Source organism: Aspergillus aculeatinus (genome assembly GCF_003184765.1).
Source record: "Aspergillus aculeatinus CBS 121060 unplaced genomic scaffold BO66scaffold_9, whole genome shotgun sequence".
NCBI classification, from domain to species: Eukaryota; Fungi; Ascomycota; class Eurotiomycetes; order Eurotiales; family Aspergillaceae; genus Aspergillus; species Aspergillus aculeatinus.
This window is the reverse complement of record NW_020291478.1, coordinates 526,034-542,842: the sequence shown is the minus strand read 5'-3', so window position 1 is coordinate 542,842 and position 16,809 is coordinate 526,034. Positions and strand designations below refer to the sequence as shown.

The following is a 16,809-nucleotide window of genomic DNA, read 5'->3' as shown; positions in this document are numbered from 1 at the left end:
GCCCCGATTCTGGATTTGCGCCTGCATTGATCAACCACCAATCATCGTTGCTTGTCTCTTTGGGCGAAGCCTCAGATTTCCATTCCCATTATAATCTGCCTCCGTTTCCCAACGTTTCCTGAACAATCGCTTCTCTGCTTGCCTTTGCCACCTTGAACGAGGTCTGCACAAGCAAAGCAGTTCAAAGTCTGAAGGAGACTGAGGAAGGCAAGCGAAGTCGAGAAAGGCCGACGAACATCCCCACCAAGACAGAGAGGATTGTATCGAGTGACCTCATTCGGTGATATCAGAGTTCTCCATCTCGCTCCATCCAGCCTCCCTTCGGCTTCGTTGAAAATTCCACCTTCATCCTCAAAGCAGAACACCCGAGAAAGACACCAGAAGGGACAGAGAGCTAGAGAAGAGGGGACAGCAAAAAAAAAGAGACCCATCTCAATTGCTAGGACTGGAGTAGTGCAACGAGAAAGGCAAAGCAAGTCCACGACCACACAAGTCTAGCGAGCTTTCTGTCCACTGCATCCACTGGATACCCTCGATCTCCCCCGTCTCTTCGTCCCGTCCCTCATTGGCATTCATTGGCAGTTCAACTGCGGGAATCCCTTCGTCCCATTCGTCGTGTCTCTTCACTTTCTCTTCCCTTGAAGTTTCCCATTCTCTCCTGCCTGCGCCTTGCCTTGCCCATCTATCTATTCATTCATCTGTGCCTGGGTGATCACCTTCTCCCGGACCACATCTTGAATTCTTCCGTGGTTGATTGATTGATTGTGAGCAAACTTTCCTCGTCCCAAGCTTTTTTTTCTATTCCATCTGCTCGAGTCTGTTTTGATTCGAATTGATTATATCATTGCATTATCTGCCTGTGAAAGTGATTACATACACCAGCCCACCCACATTTCAAAACCAACTGGTTCACAGAAGAAGGGCCAGAGAAGAGAGAGAAAGAGCAGAAAAGAGACAAGAGAAGAGACAAGAGACACAGATCAAGGCTAAAACTAAGCGGTCGCCCGGCTTTTCTGCGTGCCGTTTGGCGTGCGTGCTTTGCTTTTGCTTTTGCTGCTCTGCTCTGCTTCTGTTTTGCATTGCTCTTTCTTTGCTCTTTGCTCTGTTCTGTGCTGCTTCAATTACACTTTGCTTTCCCTCTCTCTCTCTCTCTCTCTCTCTCTCCCGAGTTCCCTTCCCCCCCCCCCCCTTCCGTCCTTTCTTCCCTTTTTCTCTCCTCCTGCCGGACCACCTCCTGCTACTTGCTCGTTCTCTTTTCTTTTCCTATTCTCCCTCCTCCTTCCCCTCCACCACCACCACAACCCACCACCTCCTTCTCCCCCTTCTCCACTATTCCGGGCCTCGTCTTCACATCGGCCTTCCGCACACACCAGGTCGGATTCCTAGTGTCTCTCCTACTACTACTTCCTCCACCCCTCCCCCCCACTCACCCAAGTAGTGGCAATTTCTCTTCCCTCTCTTTTCTCTTCCTCTTTCTTTTATTCACTTGTTTGTTATTATCCTCATCATTGTCACTGTTTCTTTTTTTTTTTTTCTTCTTCTTCTTCTTCTTACATCACTTCCTATTTTCCTCCTGCCCCCTTCCTCTGATCTCCATTCCATTCTCCCTTCTTGCCCGTTTCTAATATCCCTAGGGAAGTGGGAAGAAAAAAAGTTCCTGAAACCGATTAACGCCTGAGGATTCATACGGCCATTGATGACCCTTTCGTCACGAGACAATTAGTTCGCCTGCGATTTAGCCTCCTCTTCGCTTCTTCGCATCCCCCCTCTTTTTTTCACTTGCAACCGTCGCCGTCTTAGGTCATCCGCTTCTCGTTGGTGGTTGATCTTATCTTCGACCGTTCCCTCTCGATTTTTGAAATTCCGCACGACTCGATCATCATCCGTGACTTATTGTCGTTGGGGATCCATCTGTTACTGGTCCTAGCGCCTTATCGGTCGCTCCTATGTTTGAATAGTTTCCTCCGAATATCGGCTTCTCATTGAACGAATCGTTGTGTGGTGGATCTCAGTGCCCACATTCCTCGGGTTGGTCGTTTCTTGGGAATTTACAATCTCTCGGTCGCCATGAGTTATCAACAAGCTCAAGAAATGTATCATGACAATACTTCGGCGCGTTCCCCTGGTTCCCAGCGTCACCAGCAACCTCTGCACCGCCAGCCGTCGCGACAATTCGACGCGTACGGCCCCATGCCAGTGAATCTGTATGAGGACTCAATGGCTCGCTACGATTCTGGCCGGCTGGAGCGCCTGAACTCCTCGTTGCACAACAACGCCTACGCTTACGACCTGGCGGGCTCTCAGACGTGGAATCCCAATGGTTTCGCCAACGCCCAAGCACTGGGAGGCATCCGATCCGCATCGGCCAGCTTGAAGACCACCTCGCGCACCGGTCGAGCTGGTCTGCCAACTGTATGTCCCGCTCGCCCCTGGCTGGTTTACCGTGATGTTGGGTCCGCTAACTTCCTTCTCATAGACGTGGCTCGATCAGCAGCCGGGCATCCCCAGTGGCTTTTCCAACCTTGGCCCCGGTCCTCTCCAGGGTAACGCGATGCGCCAGGAACCGACGGGCCCTTCGGAGGCAGATGATGAGCTCATCCCGACGGCCATTGTCATCAAGAACATTCCATTCGCAGTTAAGAAGGAGCAATTGGTGCAGCTCATGACTGAGCTTAATCTGCCGCTTCCCTATGCGTTCAATTACCATTTCGACAACGGTGTCTTTCGAGGACTGGCTTTCGCCAATTTCACTTCCGCAGAGGAAACTGCGACCGTCATCGAGGTTCTGAACCATTTCGAGCTGCAGGGTCGGAAATTGCGGGTTGAATATAAGAAAATGCTCCCTCTGCAGGAGCGCGAGCGGATTGAGCGTGAGAAGCGCGAGCGGCGTGGCCAGCTGGAAGAGCAGCACCGTCCTATGGCGACCTCGCAGCTGCAGACTCAGAGCTCCATGTCTTCTCTCACCTCCCACCTGCCCGCGACCTCTCCGTCGCCCGTGTCGCAGCGGGGTCAGAAGCTGGGTAAGATGCTTCCTCATGTTTTGCGCTGTTTGCGTGTCGCTAACGATTCTCATCTGTCCACAGACGTCGATCTGAATGACAGCACAACACTGTCATATTATTCGCAACTGCTGCTTTTCAAGGAGGATACTGCCCGCGACTCCATGGTGTTCCCGGCCAACCTTTCGCCTATCCAGCGCCGTACGGTGCACACCCTTGCCCACAACATGGGACTTGGGCATGCGTCCCGTGGGTCAGGAGAGCAGCGACAGGTCCAAGTCTTCAAGGTTGCACCCGGTACTAATGTGAGCCCGCCCATGTCGTCTATTCCTGCACCAGTCCAGCCGGTCGAAACGGCACGTCGGGGACTCAACCGCGCAGCCACCATTGATTTCAGTGAGTCTCGGGGCGACGGACCCACCCCTTTCAACACCCTGCGCGGACAGCCATCTGGCTTTCTCGGAGTCTTGGACTCCCCCGGCAACTTCGGGAACACACAGAACCTGCGGGCGGCGAAATCGTTTGCCGACTTGCGCTCTTACACCCCCTCGCCCGTGCCCTCCTCTGCGAGCTTCCCTGCCGCCTTGCAGTCCAACGGCGCACGTCTTCAGCACTATGACGGCACCGCCAGCGGCACGTCCAACACCCCTACCCTGACGTCCGCCCCGTCCGGCTCCTCTCTCGGCATGCAGCGTGACGACAGCCTGTTGGTGAACAGCCTGAGCAGTCTTTCTTTGGGAACTGGGATTGGAGGGCCTAACGCGAGCCCGCGGAGATTGAGGGGTATGTTTTCTTGGGAGCAGCCGGAAAGTCAGCCCTCCAGCGCTGGTCCCATTGGTAGTAACCGATCCATCGGAGTTGGATTTGACGGACAGTCACAGGAGCGCATGCCCATTAGACAGCCGCGAGGCCCGATGCCCGAGAAAGGTCCAGGATTTCGACGCCCGACCGGACACCAAACGCGTGGGAGTGATGAGTTGCGCACCAGCTCCGGAGTGGAAATTATTGTGGAGTAAAATCAATTGATGGGAGACGAAGACGACGAAACTTGTTAGATTGCTTTGCCGCAAGATGCATACGACTCTTATATCACGAGGCCTGATCCTGTTCTGCGATTATTGGCTTACGATTCGATGAGGGATGACGAGATGACACTCTACCGAGAGAACCACAAAAGAATATTTCTCTGATCTAGCCAAGTTTAGACGTTATTTTTGGGGCAGCCCAGCAGGCACGCTGTTTGAACGGACTCTTTATGTTTTCTCCTTGCTGCGCGGAAAAAAATCACATCAGAAAAAAGAAATCTCTGAACTTTTGAGACGCGGGCGCCTTGCATGCAGAATCATCACTATCTATTCAGATCTCATGACCCCTGAAGCTCGATCAAGTTGGGTCGGCGGAAAGCAAGATAAAATCTCATTTTATTCTCGAGGGAAAGAAGACTACGAAGGACGACCACAGAAAAGAAAAAGAACTCCGATGTCTGTTATATTGGCAAGAGAGATGATGACCTACCAGCATTTGCATCTTCACTATCTATTTCTTTTCTTGTTTGTTTATCTGTTTGTATATGGGGCGATCTGCATCAATTAATGTTTTTTTCTCTCACTTCTATCCTTTGCTCCCCTTTCTTTCGCTCTTTGTGGCAATCCTTGTTCTCGACTCTTTCTTATTCAGGTCTAGGCACGCATGTGGTGTGGCCGATGCTCATTGGGCCGGTCTCTCTCACAAGGCTGCATTTGCATCTGCGTTGCGCCTGATGCCTGGACCGTTCCCTTTGACCGGGCTCTTATATCTGAGGGCTTGTTTGTGCATTTGTAATCCAGTCACCATCGTTTGAGGAATCTTATCGCATGGACATCTTCCGGGCAGAGGGCGCATTGTTGAGGCGGAACGCCTAAATCCCGATGCATGCAATGGTTTCCAGTCTTCGGTGTGAGAGAGAAGAACAGTTCGTGACGGGTGCTTGCATTCTTTGCTATCTGCTGAAGAGTTCTGCTTGGCCGTTGTCTTTTTTTTTCCGATACCAGGGCAACAGTCTCAACCGATGTGTGGATGGGTTTGTTTTTTTTTTTCCCTCGAAATATGATCGACATGAACTTTGTACGTGTACTGTGTATCAGCTATTGACCTTTTTCTCTTATTTACTCCGTCTCTGCTACTACTAGACTGTCGAGTAATGGGGTGTAATGTATTGATTGCCTTTTGATTTTCGGGGTCTATTGTCTGTTTGACATGGAAAAGGTTATTCATCACTGTATCGTTCTTTTACCTCCAGATGTACTCAATTTCTCTAATGTTTTAGCCATCAAGAGGTAAGATTCGAGGTATCGAAAGGGCCTTGTGTTATGCACTTGTGGAACACGGCCTGCACTATCTTTGGCCTGTAGTCCCAGCGTATTCCACGCTTTGTAACTACTCAAAACCAAACTTCAATTGACCATCTGTACACCAATGCCTGGCTCCCTCCCTCTCTATCTAGATCACAGTGGCGACGGAGATATAGTTGTTGAGGAATGGCAATGATGGTGTTCTGCGCTGTCCCGTGCTGCGTGCTTGGTTGGGTCGATTAGTGAAAGAGAAGTTCAAGCTTATGATTACATATTTCCTGCACAGGACCTACCGGACTCGATGCTCCCGGATCTGCATTTGTTTCTTTGTCGTCCATCATTTGAGTGAAAGGTTCGTTCCGTTTTCCCTTCCAGACTACAGTTATTTGGGTCCCCGTTACTTAATACAGATGACTGGGATGCAGTGACACTCGTCTCCAATGTGTATAGGTCTACTCATTGCGAGAAACCCGGCCTTTGAAAAGGGTTGGGCATTGATGGATGTCTTGATCTACTGTCAATTACTCTCAAACACACCGATCTCTCCAAGAATAGTCAGCCTGTTCTACAATTCTAACCAAAACCAAAAGTCAAACTGTCTTATCATGTGACAAGAGGAGATATATCCGAATCAGTCTCGTCAAGTGCAGTCAGAGCACAAACAACACCATTTCATAGTAGATTATAAGGAGACATGGAGAAAGATAGATAGACACGTCAACGGCAGTAACACGAGAAGAATAGTCAATAAAATAAAACCGACTGCCGAGATATTCCCTTTTTCCCATTACAGCGCCCTGGATAGAAATGAAAACAAGAAGTTTAAGTGGAGACAAGGATAGAAAAAAAATGTCGGGGGGATAAGCACATGAAAGAAAGCAGAAAGAGACAAACAGAGCTAAAGAAACATTTCGAACGGGTAGCTTGCCGGGGGAGGTTAAGAAAATGTGCCCGTTTCATCCACTCCTCAAGATCCTTGGATCATGTTGGCCAAGGGCCAAAAGCGAGGTGAAGACCAAAGGCATAGAAGAACGGGCTTAATTCATCCCCCGGATTTGAATTCATCATTATCGAAACGCCGTTTGTTCGTCGGGTATCCGGTCCGCCGTTAAAAGGGTTCAAGCGTCAGTCTTGCTTTTCTTCTTCTGTTCGACCTTCAGCAGCAGTGCGCGGTTGATGCGTGGCAGAACACCACCGAAGGCAATCGTAGCACGGATGAGAGTATCCAGTTCCTCGTCTCCACGGATCGCGAGCTGCAAGTGACGGGGCGTGATACGCTTGACCTTCAGATCCTTGGCGGCGTTTCCGGCAAGTTCGAGGACTTCGGCGGTCAAGTATTCGAGGACGGCAGTGACATAGACAGCAGCTGTGGGCGGTATTTGTCAGCAACTTTTTGGAGGAGATGGGAGTCTTTAGCAGCAGTGAAGAGGACACTCTGCGACAGATGGGCATACCCTTGGCACCAACGCGCATCTTGTTCTGTGTGTTGTTCTTCAAGAAACGCTTAACACGTCCACAAGGGAACTTAACAACTAGATGTCAGTTTACGGGTTCAAGGCAAGAGCAATAGATAAATGCATGTTGGGGTCCAAAAGTCAGAATCGAGGGAGGGGGGTAGGAGGGGGATTCAAGGCGCGGATGATCGGGTTTCTGGCTTCGCACGGAAACGGCCAGCGCGCTTGTGAGCCATGAATATACAAGCGACCATCTGAATCAGAGAGCAGACCAAGTATAGACAGAAGTCAAGGAGACAGCATGCATGAGGGGCAGAGGGAAAAAATTCCCATTACAGCTGCCACAACCACGCGTTCCCGCGACTTGCCGATTAACGCCGCGACCAACGCCACTGCCAGGAGGAAGGAAGAAAGAGACTGAAATTACGGACCTGCAGACCGGCCTTTGCGCTGTGAGACTTCTGGCTCTTCCCCGCAGAGTCCTTGGAGCCACCCTTTCCACCGATGGACTTTCCCTTTCCGCCAGGCATCGTGAATAGTTTCGAGGGGTGGGACCGGAAGGATCAAAATGTCGCGTCAATCGAGGATTAAAAGGGGTGGAGTGCGATGGTGGATGTTGTAGCGATCCGATGCACCTCAAGCACGCGCGTTGTTGATGGTTGAAGGAGTCAGAAATGTCAAAGCCATCCTGGTCGCTAAAGACGGGCGTCGAACGTGGAGCGACGCTAGTCCCGATTGAGGAACCTGCTCAGCTGCCTACCACGGAGAGGTCTCGATCAGCATAGAGTATGCCAGTCGGCTGGCCTCACCAAAGAGCATGGTTCTGGATGCCGCTATAGATTCTGAAGAGTATTTGCAGAAGCACGAGGTAAGGCTCGCTCTGCAATCAGCAACCAAACAGACAGTCTGGGGAGGTTAGTCATTGAAGTGTCTATACCACCGCTGGATCGAGTCATTCAAGTCTTGATGCAGCGATGGTCCAAGGCGCCACTTTCGTCAGAGAAAGTCATTGCGCTGGATAGCATCTCTCCAGATTGTTCTTCATGTCGAAGAGTCTCGAGCTGCATCAGATGGTGCAGGGTGGAGGTTTCTTGACTGTATGTAGAGACACAGTTGAGGTTGGTAGGAGAGTGTGCAGAGCATGATGGTCGCTGGACTGGTTACATAATCAGAACAGGTGATCTCTAAGTGCGCTTGCCAACCAGATGGGCTAACTCGGTGCCTTAAGGCCCTTAAGGCCCCAACAGCTCTGCTTATCGCTGACGTTATCTGGGTCGCGTGTGGAATAGATAGCGCTATACCGATAGTGGCAAATCTTGACCACGTGACAGTACGCTATCAGGACAGCTGGCACACTTTCCCGGGGCTCCAGTTCCGCAGTTTAGGAAGTTTCTGTCCTTGCACGCGTGTCTCCATCTTTGTTTCACCCCATCGCGCACTGCTCCTCATCTTCAAAGGGTCCCCTTAGGCCTCAGCACTGCCGCTCAATCCGTCAAGATGGTGTCCCCTCAAGTGTGAGTCCTTTCGAAGCCTTTCTCTCCAGAGTCGAAGCAAAAATCGTTGTCACCTCCCGAAAATGGCATCACTGACAGCGTATTCCTTGTCGCAGTACCAACCTCGCCATCATCGTGGTGATGATGCAGCTGGCCAAGAAGGTTCCCTTCGAGAACCCCGATGTCCTCCTTCTTGTTCGTTGCATGTACATCTTGTCCAACGTGATCATCCTGGGTCTCTACTTGTACACTCAGGCCAAGATCAACAAAAAGAATGGTATGTCTGGAGTGGGCGGAATGACGATAAATCTTCACTAATCAATTCCCAGACTTGACTACGCTCAAGTATGTCGAGCCTGCTCCCATGGGTAGCAACGAGGAGCCTCGCCCGGTGACTACCACCAACGCTGAGTACGACAAGGGACAGCTGCGCCAGCTGATCCGTGGACAACTCATGGGAGTCGGCATGATGGGTGTGATGCACCTCTACTTCAAGTACACCAACCCCCTCTTGATCCAGTCGATCATTCCTCTCAAGAGTGCCTTTGAATCCAACCTGGTCAAGATTCACATCTTCGGCAAGCCTGCTACCGGTGACCTTCAGCGCCCTTTCAAGTCTGGCAACAGCTTCATGAACCAGGGCCAGGTCAAGACCGACAAGGCTTCAGTCGAGAGCGCCGAGAAGAACTGGCGGGGTGGTGTCAAGGAGGAGTAGATCGAGAGGCCTTGGGTAACAGACGCGCGAGTAGATCGCACATGTTTTGTACCTCTTGTATTTTATAGATGCCTTGCCATTGGAGCGGAGTCGAGTCGAGCTGCGTTGCTGCTGCTTTGCTTTGATCTTCACTTTTAATGTTAGTGCGATGGGTTTACGATATTCTTTTCTTTTTTTCTTGTTTTCGTAGTCAAGTTATTGGTAACTTCGTTGGTAAGCATGCTATCCTCCTGCCTATTTGTGAACTCATGTGCATGTATCTGCTTCAAAATACTAAGCAGACGCCTTCATAATCGAGGCATATGAATGACGAAGTGGCGATGGAGTCGATGATTACTTCGCCGACTATGACCGAATTGGCCTGTATCCTTGAACAGGATGCTATTTCTATTTGCAAGCTGAGTGAAATAATCCCGCAAATCCGCAAACCTGTCACCTGCAGCAGGGATGGCGGTAAAGACGGATTTGGATGTGCTCATATGTGGAGACTGGAGTCAGACCCCGATTATAGAAGCGAAGGGGGTTCCTCCGTTCGCTATGACTGCCGGACTATCCGCCTGCCTGAGGCCTTACTCCGGATCCAGGGCACCAGAAATTCGCATCCGGAGGCTGATTCTGTATTTCTAATCCTTTCATTGTAGTTACTCGTAGATCATGCTATGCTCCATTGATGACTCGACAACTGTGTGTCATCACTGCTGCTGCTGGTCGAACTGTTGAGTGTCATGATTTCTTTCTTTGCATTGCAATTGGATATAATGGTTTCGCACAGAGCGGCAGAGCCTGTGCAGTCTTCCACTAATCACAGAAGAATCAAAGCCCGTCAAAAGAAAAAAAAAAGAGAAAAAGAAAAATTCAATCTGGGACCCAGCGCGTGATGGTTGACATGGTCGCCGGTGAATCTTTTCAGGCACCCTCGGTGTCAAAGTCCAGTTGAAGCTCTCCCCAGGCCCGCTTTCAGCGTCCCAGGCAATGGTCCAGCCAGGGCGGATAAAAGAGATGGAGGGGCACGATTGCCAAGAGGGGGGGAGAAGGGGGGTGAGGATCATCATAAGCCCGAACCGAGCAATCCAAGCGGGCCGAAGCTGGATGCGGCAAATCTTAGTAAGATCATGGATGGGACCGATTGCGGGCACCCGGTATCTCCTTTCAGTTGGGGTTATTGGGGTTGATGGTGGTGGATGAGTGAGTGAGTGTGTGAGGTTGTCTGAGTGCTCGATACCTCGTACTCCAACGAAAGTATAGTCGTGCCAGGGGGTGGTGGCCTGTTGTTACATCATTCCTTCAGTGTCTCTCCTCTTCTACCCTAACACATCATGGGTCATGGATCATAACACCACTCAACGCATCACCCTCGGCTGAGCCCATTCCCGCAGATGCGAGAATAACCTGTCTTTACCGGGGAGCAATCTGGCTCATAACCTAGGCTCTCCAGCATCACGAAAAGAGGAGCAAGTAGTAATTCCGACGATGCTGGTAAAAGATTCTCGAGAATTGGAGTGAGTACCCGGCGTGATAGCTTTATAGCTCGCTCATTGGCCCAGACGGCAGCTGCCGAGGGGAAAGGTGGGAAGTCTGGGAGGCCCAGATATCGTGAATCTCCTGCTTTGCCCGGTGTATGAAACCGGAAAAGGCTATGGGGGAACTGGGGAGCGGCGCATGTCGGGACAATCAATAGGGCAAATCCCACGCTGACCAGCTTGGCGCATTTCTGGGTGATTCTGACCTTTCTGGTCAGTAGTGGTGGCAGAGTGGCAGAGCTTGCCGCAGCCTTTGCCCCGTCTGTCTGTTCGGTGTAGTGACCGGGTCGTTGCGTCAGTCGATTGTCTGTCCCGCTATCCTTTTTCTACCTTCCCCTCCCCCGCCTGTTGGGAAACTTTTCTTTCCTTTCTCTTACTCTCTCTCTTTCTTTCTCTCCATCATCATCTTCTCTCTCCATCTTACTCCCCCCCAAGTAATTTCATCCAAACAGTAAGTTCTTTCTTCCACAGCATCCATTCGTTCCCTGTTCTTCCAATCTGTGTAGACTCCAGCTTCCTCCCGCCAAGCTACCGTTCCGTCTCCAAGCGCTCTACTAACCAGCTACCCCGCCAAACAGACACATCTACACAATGGCTCCCAAGGTACGCCTAATGAAGGCAATGAGCTCGGTATTCATCGCGCTGTTACTCACCTAATCAATTCTAGGTCGGTATCAACGGCTTCGGTCGTATTGGACGTATTGTGAGTGGCCTTGAGACTCTTGCTGCGAATGAGTGCTGTTCTAACAAACCCTCCTCCAGGTCTTCCGTAACGCGTGAGTGTTATCACTGCGGCTCCAATGGATCCGGGTCTTCCGGGAACCAATTGGTACTAACAGCTTGTCTACAGCATCAACTCTGGTGACGTCGAGGTTGTTGCCGTCAACGACCCCTTCATTGAGACCCACTATGCTGTATGTGGTTGCCAACATCTGCTACCAGCAGCAAAGAGTCACTGGCTGACCGAGCTCGATGCTCATGATGTAGGCCTACATGCTCAAGTACGACAGCACCCACGGCAAGTTCAACGGTACCATCGAGACCTACGAGCAGGGCCTCGTTGTCAACGGCAAGAAGATCCGCTTCTTCGCTGAGCGTGACCCCGCTGCCATCCCCTGGGGTCAGGAGGGTGCCGACTACGTTGTCGAGTCCACCGGTGTCTTCACCACCCAGGAGAAGGCCTCTGCTCACTTGAAGGGTGGTGCCAAGAAGGTCATCATCTCTGCTCCCTCTGCCGATGCCCCCATGTTCGTCATGGGTGTCAACAACACCGAGTACAAGAAGGACATCAACGTTCTCTCCAACGCCTCTTGCACCACCAACTGCCTTGCTCCCCTCGCCAAGGTCATCAACGACAAGTTCGGTATCGTTGAGGGTCTCATGACCACCGTCCACTCCTACACCGCCACCCAGAAGGTTGTCGACGCCCCCTCCAGCAAGGACTGGAGAGGTGGCCGTACTGCTGCCCAGAACATCATCCCCAGCTCCACTGGTGCTGCTAAGGCTGTCGGCAAGGTCATTCCTTCCCTCAACGGCAAGCTCACCGGTATGGCCATGCGTGTCCCCACCGCCAACGTTTCCGTTGTCGACTTGACCTGCCGTCTCGAGAAGTCTGCCACCTACGACGAGATCAAGCAGACCCTCAAGGCTGCCTCTGAGGGCGAGCTCAAGGGTAAGTACCGTGTGTGTGGTTTATGGTTGAATCTCTTGCTGACCACCCAACAGGTGTTCTCGGCTACACTGAGGACGACATTGTCTCCTCCGACCTGAACGGTGACAGCCACTCCTCCATCTTCGATGCCAAGGCCGGTATCGCCCTCAACCCCAACTTCGTCAAGCTCGTCTCCTGGTACGACAACGAGTGGGGTTACTCCCGCCGTGTTGTTGACCTCATTGGTAAGTTTACTGATCGTTGTCAAGCATTTGTGAGCCGCTATCTAACCCGTGTGTACAGCCTACATCGCCAAGGTCGACAGCCAGTAGGAATCAGGACGGAAGGACCTCAAGAGCCTGCTTTGAGTGCGTGGCTTCAATTGCCTAGCTTCGGCTTGCTCTCATGGAAACCCGCTTTAGTAAAAGCATGTGATGACGTACTATTAATGAAATGACACAACTGTTCATATTTGTTCAATTCTCTCTCTACCCGTAAATCTGGCGGCCTTGCGGCTTCTCATTGTAGTTGTATTTCTTTCCACAAGATGTGTAATTCTTCCCAAACATTGAATAGTATCGCAGCAAAGAATCGACTTTCGGATATGCAGTGGGGATGGCACGGGCAGACTGTAACTTGGTTTGATACGCGTTGACTAGCGGGCAGTAAGCTTGTTATCGCCGAGCAGGATAAGTTCCAGTTGTCTTCCGCTAAACCGCGGCAAATTCTCGGAGCAGCGCAAGGTTGATAGTCGTTGTTGACCGTGCTTGAAGGTTCGTTCTTATTCAACAATTATGCTGCTCAATTTCAATCTCCCTCATCAGAAGGTTCCTTTCAGCTCCTGATCGCGTTTTCCGTCCGAGTCCGAAGAATTGTGAGGAAGTGGCCAGATTTGGGATTTGGAGGGCGGAGGTCACGTGGAGCGCAGCTAAACTGCGGAATTTCGAGCTCTACCATTGATTCGAGATTCTTAGTCCAGAACGCCTCCGCTGGTGTGCTTCGGTGGGTGCTTTTCTGTACCAACAGCCACGATTATAACCTCAGAGGAGAGTCTTGGCTTAAAAACTGTCCCTCATCATATACCTGTCGTTGCTCATACGACACCAGTCGTGCCTCATTAGTCGTTCGATTTCGTGGGTCTTCCCTGTGGTCCCCGGGCCTTAGTACAAGTGATCTAAAGTGCCCTTGTTCCTTGTGATCCTGCCACCCTCCAAGATATCAAGCACACCTCCCATTCTTCTGCCTTGGTTCTCAACAAATTCGACAATCTCTCTCAGCTAGATCGTCTCTTCCGAAGCTGCATCCGCATTTTGACTTAACCTTTTTTGACTTCACTTAATCTTTCCCAGGGGCATTTGTAGACCCTCTATTTCGCCCTTGGCTTGACCATGAGGTGTTGATTTGGCCCAACTGGAATTCGGTCAACGCGGAAGTCAGAGAAATTGCTCCAGGCTCATCACGATGGCACTGGAGGGCGACGAAGACACCGTCATGGGTGAGTCGGGCAACCCAGGTGCGCCAGCCCAATTTGATGGGCCCTCTCAGCCATCGATTACATCTCCGCTGCTGGGTCAGACATTCAAGCTGCCTTTGTCGCGCCACCCACTCAACTCACAGCCTCTCTCTGCCTCTTCGAAGCCGGAGCATGAAGGCGGCATTTCTCCTCCCAAGAGCCTGCCAAAGTCTGTAGACTCCGGTGATGTGATTGGCGACGACGAGAAAAATGATAGTCTTGTTGAAGAGAATTCTGACTGGTCCGATGGGGATGCAGTCGCTCGGACTGGCCTCCCGCTCGCCTCACTTCCTTCAGGTTTATGCTATGATGTGCAGATGCGTTATCACTGCGAAGTGCGGCCCACTGCAGACATTCACCCGGAGGATCCAAGACGCATCTACTACATATACAAAGAGCTGTGCCGAGCTGGACTCGTCGATGATCCCGAATCAAGTCGACCTCTCGTATCCCGACCTTTGAAAAGGATCAATGCTCGCAATGCTACCGAGGAGGAGATTTCCCTTGTCCACACGCCTGATCATTACGCCTTTGTAGAAAGCACTCAAGGTAATGATACCCCTACTCCCCCCCCTCCTTTGCTCGCAGTAACGGCGCGAAAGTCTCCTAACTAGCTGTGTCAGATATGACGGATGATGAGCTCATTGCGTTGGAACATACCCGCGATTCCATCTATTTCAATAAACTCACCTTTGCTTCTTCAATCCTGTCTGTGGGAGGGGCCATCGAGACGTGCTTGGCCGTTGCTACCCGCAAGGTGAAGAATGCTATTGCTGTGATTCGACCCCCTGGCCATCACGCCGAGCATGACAAGACTATGGGATTCTGTCTGTTCAATAATGTCTCGGTTGCAGCGCGTGTCTGCCAGCAGCAGCTGGGCGAGAGCTGTAGGAAGATCTTGATTCTCGATTGGTGAGCCTAGCCATCCACTTGTACTTTACGTGATACTAACATGCTCAAGGGACGTTCATCACGGTACTTGACTAAGCCCTGATTTCTCACTTGGGTTGAATTGCATTAGCTTATATACTTGGCAGGAAATGGCATTCAGAAAGCATTCTATGATGACCCAAACATTCTATACATCTCGCTTCATGTCTATCAAGAGGGGAAGTTCTATCCCGGAGGCGATGAAGGAGACTGGGACCACTGCGGTGGTGGTGCCGGTGTGGGACGGTATGGCATTCCTGCTTCTTTACATCACGGCGGTGGCTGACATTCAACAAGCAATGTGAATATTCCGTGGCCAAGTCAGGGAATGGGCGATGGCGACTACATGTACGCTTTCCAACAAGTGGTTATGCCCATTGCCCAGGAGTTCAATCCAGACCTTGTCATCAGTAGGTCGACCTTTCCTCTGGCGGCTCAAGTCTCCGAGACTGACAATTATAGTTGCTTCTGGATTCGACGCTGCCGCAGGCGATGAGCTTGGAGGTTGTTTTGTGACACCAGCTTGTTATGCTCATATGACACACATGCTTATGACGCTTGCCAACGGCAAGGTTGCTGTCTGTCTGGAGGTTTGACCGTCTCTCAGTGAATGCATAGAAGCACCAGGGCTAAGATGAGCTATTAGGGTGGCTACAATTTCCGGTCGATTTCGAAATCTGCTCTTGCCGTTACGAAGACTTTGATGGGTGACCCCCCAGACCGTCTGCATTCCACCACACCGTCTGAAGCTGCCACAACGACTGTGAGACGGGTGATGATGATTCAGTCGGCCTATTGGAGCTGCATGTACCCGAAGGCACCGCAACAGGAGGGGCACTTCACGGATCGACTCCACGGTAAGAGGATTTCACGGATTGCTCGATCGGAGGCTAACAAGTCTGCAGATGTCATCCGTGCTTATCAGTCAAAGCAGCTGTATGACAACTACAAACTGACATCCCTTTACATCTACCGTACTGCTATCTCGAAGTCATTTGAGAATCAAGTCCTTGCGAGGTAAATCGAGCGCTCGATGGAATACGATCCTGACTGACCGGTTACAAGCCCGAACTACCACCAGGCCAAACCTCTTCTTGTCTTCTTTCATGACCCGTGAGTATCCGCGGACAACGTGGGGGATCATTTGCTGATGATGAGCAGGCCTGAGATCATGAGTCTGCCTCATCCGGTCACCAACAAATTAGAGGCTCATAATTGCTGGCTGGTATGTCGAGATTGTGAAGTGTTTCCGTCATCTGCTGACAAACACTAGGCTGATGTTTTATTGAAGGACTATGTTGGATGGGCCGTGGAGAAAGGTTATGCGGTCATCGACGTCAACATCCCGAAACATGTGACTATTGATCCGGTCAGTTTGTGATGTTCTCAGTCTTTCTCATGGATACTGACTTCTTGACAGTCTTCCGGGAAGTACGAAGATGAAGACGAGAATAGACCTACCGCCACGGAGGAGCTCGCTGGCTATCTCTGGGATAACTATATCGAGTATGTCTTTACACCGCTCGCACCGAGCGGTAGACCTTTGATTGACAGGTTTCTTTAGACCAAATGAAGCGACTGAGATCTTTTTCATTGGCATTGGCAACGCTTTTTACGGAGTGGCCAACCTATTAATCAACCGCGGTAAGATGGATGAGGGGTGTGCATGGATGTGAGACATGGCTAACGCCGGGACAGAGACATTGTACAAACGTGTCAACGGAGTGGTCTCCTTTGTGGCCGAGAACCCTGTTCGTGCGGTCGCCTCCCATACCCAAGTCTGGCTCTCGCGGTGGTACAAAGACGTAAGTTTGGATTATGAGATCCTTTTTTCCCCCGATTCTCGGCTCGGAGCTGACAGCCAGCCTCGTGAAGAATTCGCTCGTATTCGTCTCGCACACGCACGGGGTGTGGACTAGTCTGCAGCGCAAGCCCTCCAAACGCTACGGCCTCCTCGTGCAGTCGCCCAAGGCGGGGCTGAGCGAGATGCTCATGCATCACAAGAACGAGGTGTACCAGTGGATCTCGGAGCGTGCAGACGTGGCGGATAGCGAGGAAATCGAGGACGAGAAGCCCAAGAGACGGTCGCCTACCAAGGGAGCTGCTACTGGGGAGGGTCAGCGTGGACCGGGTACAAGCTGAGTTTCAGTTCCGGAATGCGCAGAAGTTAGATCTAGATATTGGTTATTGGGGAAGGGTAAGGA

The 16,809-nt window shown here is 51.2% G+C and overlaps 5 protein-coding genes across 5 annotated transcripts; 4 read left to right on the top strand and 1 right to left on the bottom strand.

Moving 5' to 3' along the window:
* Nucleotides 1-1,684: 1,684 nt before the first annotated feature.
* On the top strand, nucleotides 1,685-4,292 carry BO66DRAFT_252954 (putative R3H domain protein). Its single transcript, XM_025642981.1, has 3 exons — nucleotides 1,685-2,412; nucleotides 2,477-3,020; nucleotides 3,084-4,292. The coding sequence occupies exons 1-3, from the start codon at nucleotides 2,068-2,070 to the stop codon at nucleotides 4,013-4,015; spliced, it is 1,821 nt and encodes a 606-aa protein (XP_025506847.1). The 5' UTR covers nucleotides 1,685-2,067; the 3' UTR covers nucleotides 4,016-4,292.
* Nucleotides 4,293-6,447: 2,155 nt separating this feature from the next.
* htz1 (histone H2AZ) lies at nucleotides 6,448-7,313 on the bottom strand (the record flags this gene model as incomplete). The annotated part of the gene is made up of 3 exons (XM_025643499.1): nucleotides 6,448-6,695; nucleotides 6,784-6,853; nucleotides 7,215-7,313. The coding sequence occupies 3 exons, from the start codon at nucleotides 7,311-7,313 to the stop codon at nucleotides 6,448-6,450; spliced, it is 417 nt and encodes a 138-aa protein (XP_025506846.1).
* A 967-nt stretch (nucleotides 7,314-8,280) lies between these two features.
* On the top strand, nucleotides 8,281-9,342 carry BO66DRAFT_469228 (PHO88 family protein; the record flags this gene model as incomplete). Its single annotated transcript, XM_025652712.1, has 3 exons — nucleotides 8,281-8,297; nucleotides 8,393-8,553; nucleotides 8,606-9,342. 3 exons carry the CDS (start codon nucleotides 8,281-8,283, stop codon nucleotides 8,989-8,991), a joined length of 564 nt encoding a protein of 187 aa, XP_025506845.1. The 3' UTR covers nucleotides 8,992-9,342.
* A 1,760-nt stretch (nucleotides 9,343-11,102) lies between these two features.
* On the top strand, nucleotides 11,103-12,494 carry gpdA (glyceraldehyde 3-phosphate dehydrogenase GpdA; the record flags this gene model as incomplete). The annotated part of the gene is made up of 7 exons (XM_025648672.1): nucleotides 11,103-11,114; nucleotides 11,179-11,214; nucleotides 11,274-11,287; nucleotides 11,362-11,425; nucleotides 11,499-12,183; nucleotides 12,237-12,407; nucleotides 12,466-12,494. The coding sequence occupies 7 exons, from the start codon at nucleotides 11,103-11,105 to the stop codon at nucleotides 12,492-12,494; spliced, it is 1,011 nt and encodes a 336-aa protein (XP_025506844.1).
* Nucleotides 12,495-13,623: 1,129 nt separating this feature from the next.
* On the top strand, nucleotides 13,624-16,747 carry hdaA (histone deacetylase hdaA; the record flags this gene model as incomplete). Its single annotated transcript, XM_025650892.1, has 15 exons — nucleotides 13,624-14,224; nucleotides 14,299-14,587; nucleotides 14,637-14,650; nucleotides 14,713-14,851; nucleotides 14,903-15,015; nucleotides 15,068-15,195; nucleotides 15,252-15,462; nucleotides 15,511-15,622; nucleotides 15,671-15,718; nucleotides 15,767-15,830; nucleotides 15,879-15,974; nucleotides 16,026-16,111; nucleotides 16,170-16,249; nucleotides 16,304-16,410; nucleotides 16,481-16,747. The coding sequence occupies 15 exons, from the start codon at nucleotides 13,624-13,626 to the stop codon at nucleotides 16,745-16,747; spliced, it is 2,355 nt and encodes a 784-aa protein (XP_025506843.1).
* Between the last annotated feature and the right edge of the window lie 62 nt (nucleotides 16,748-16,809).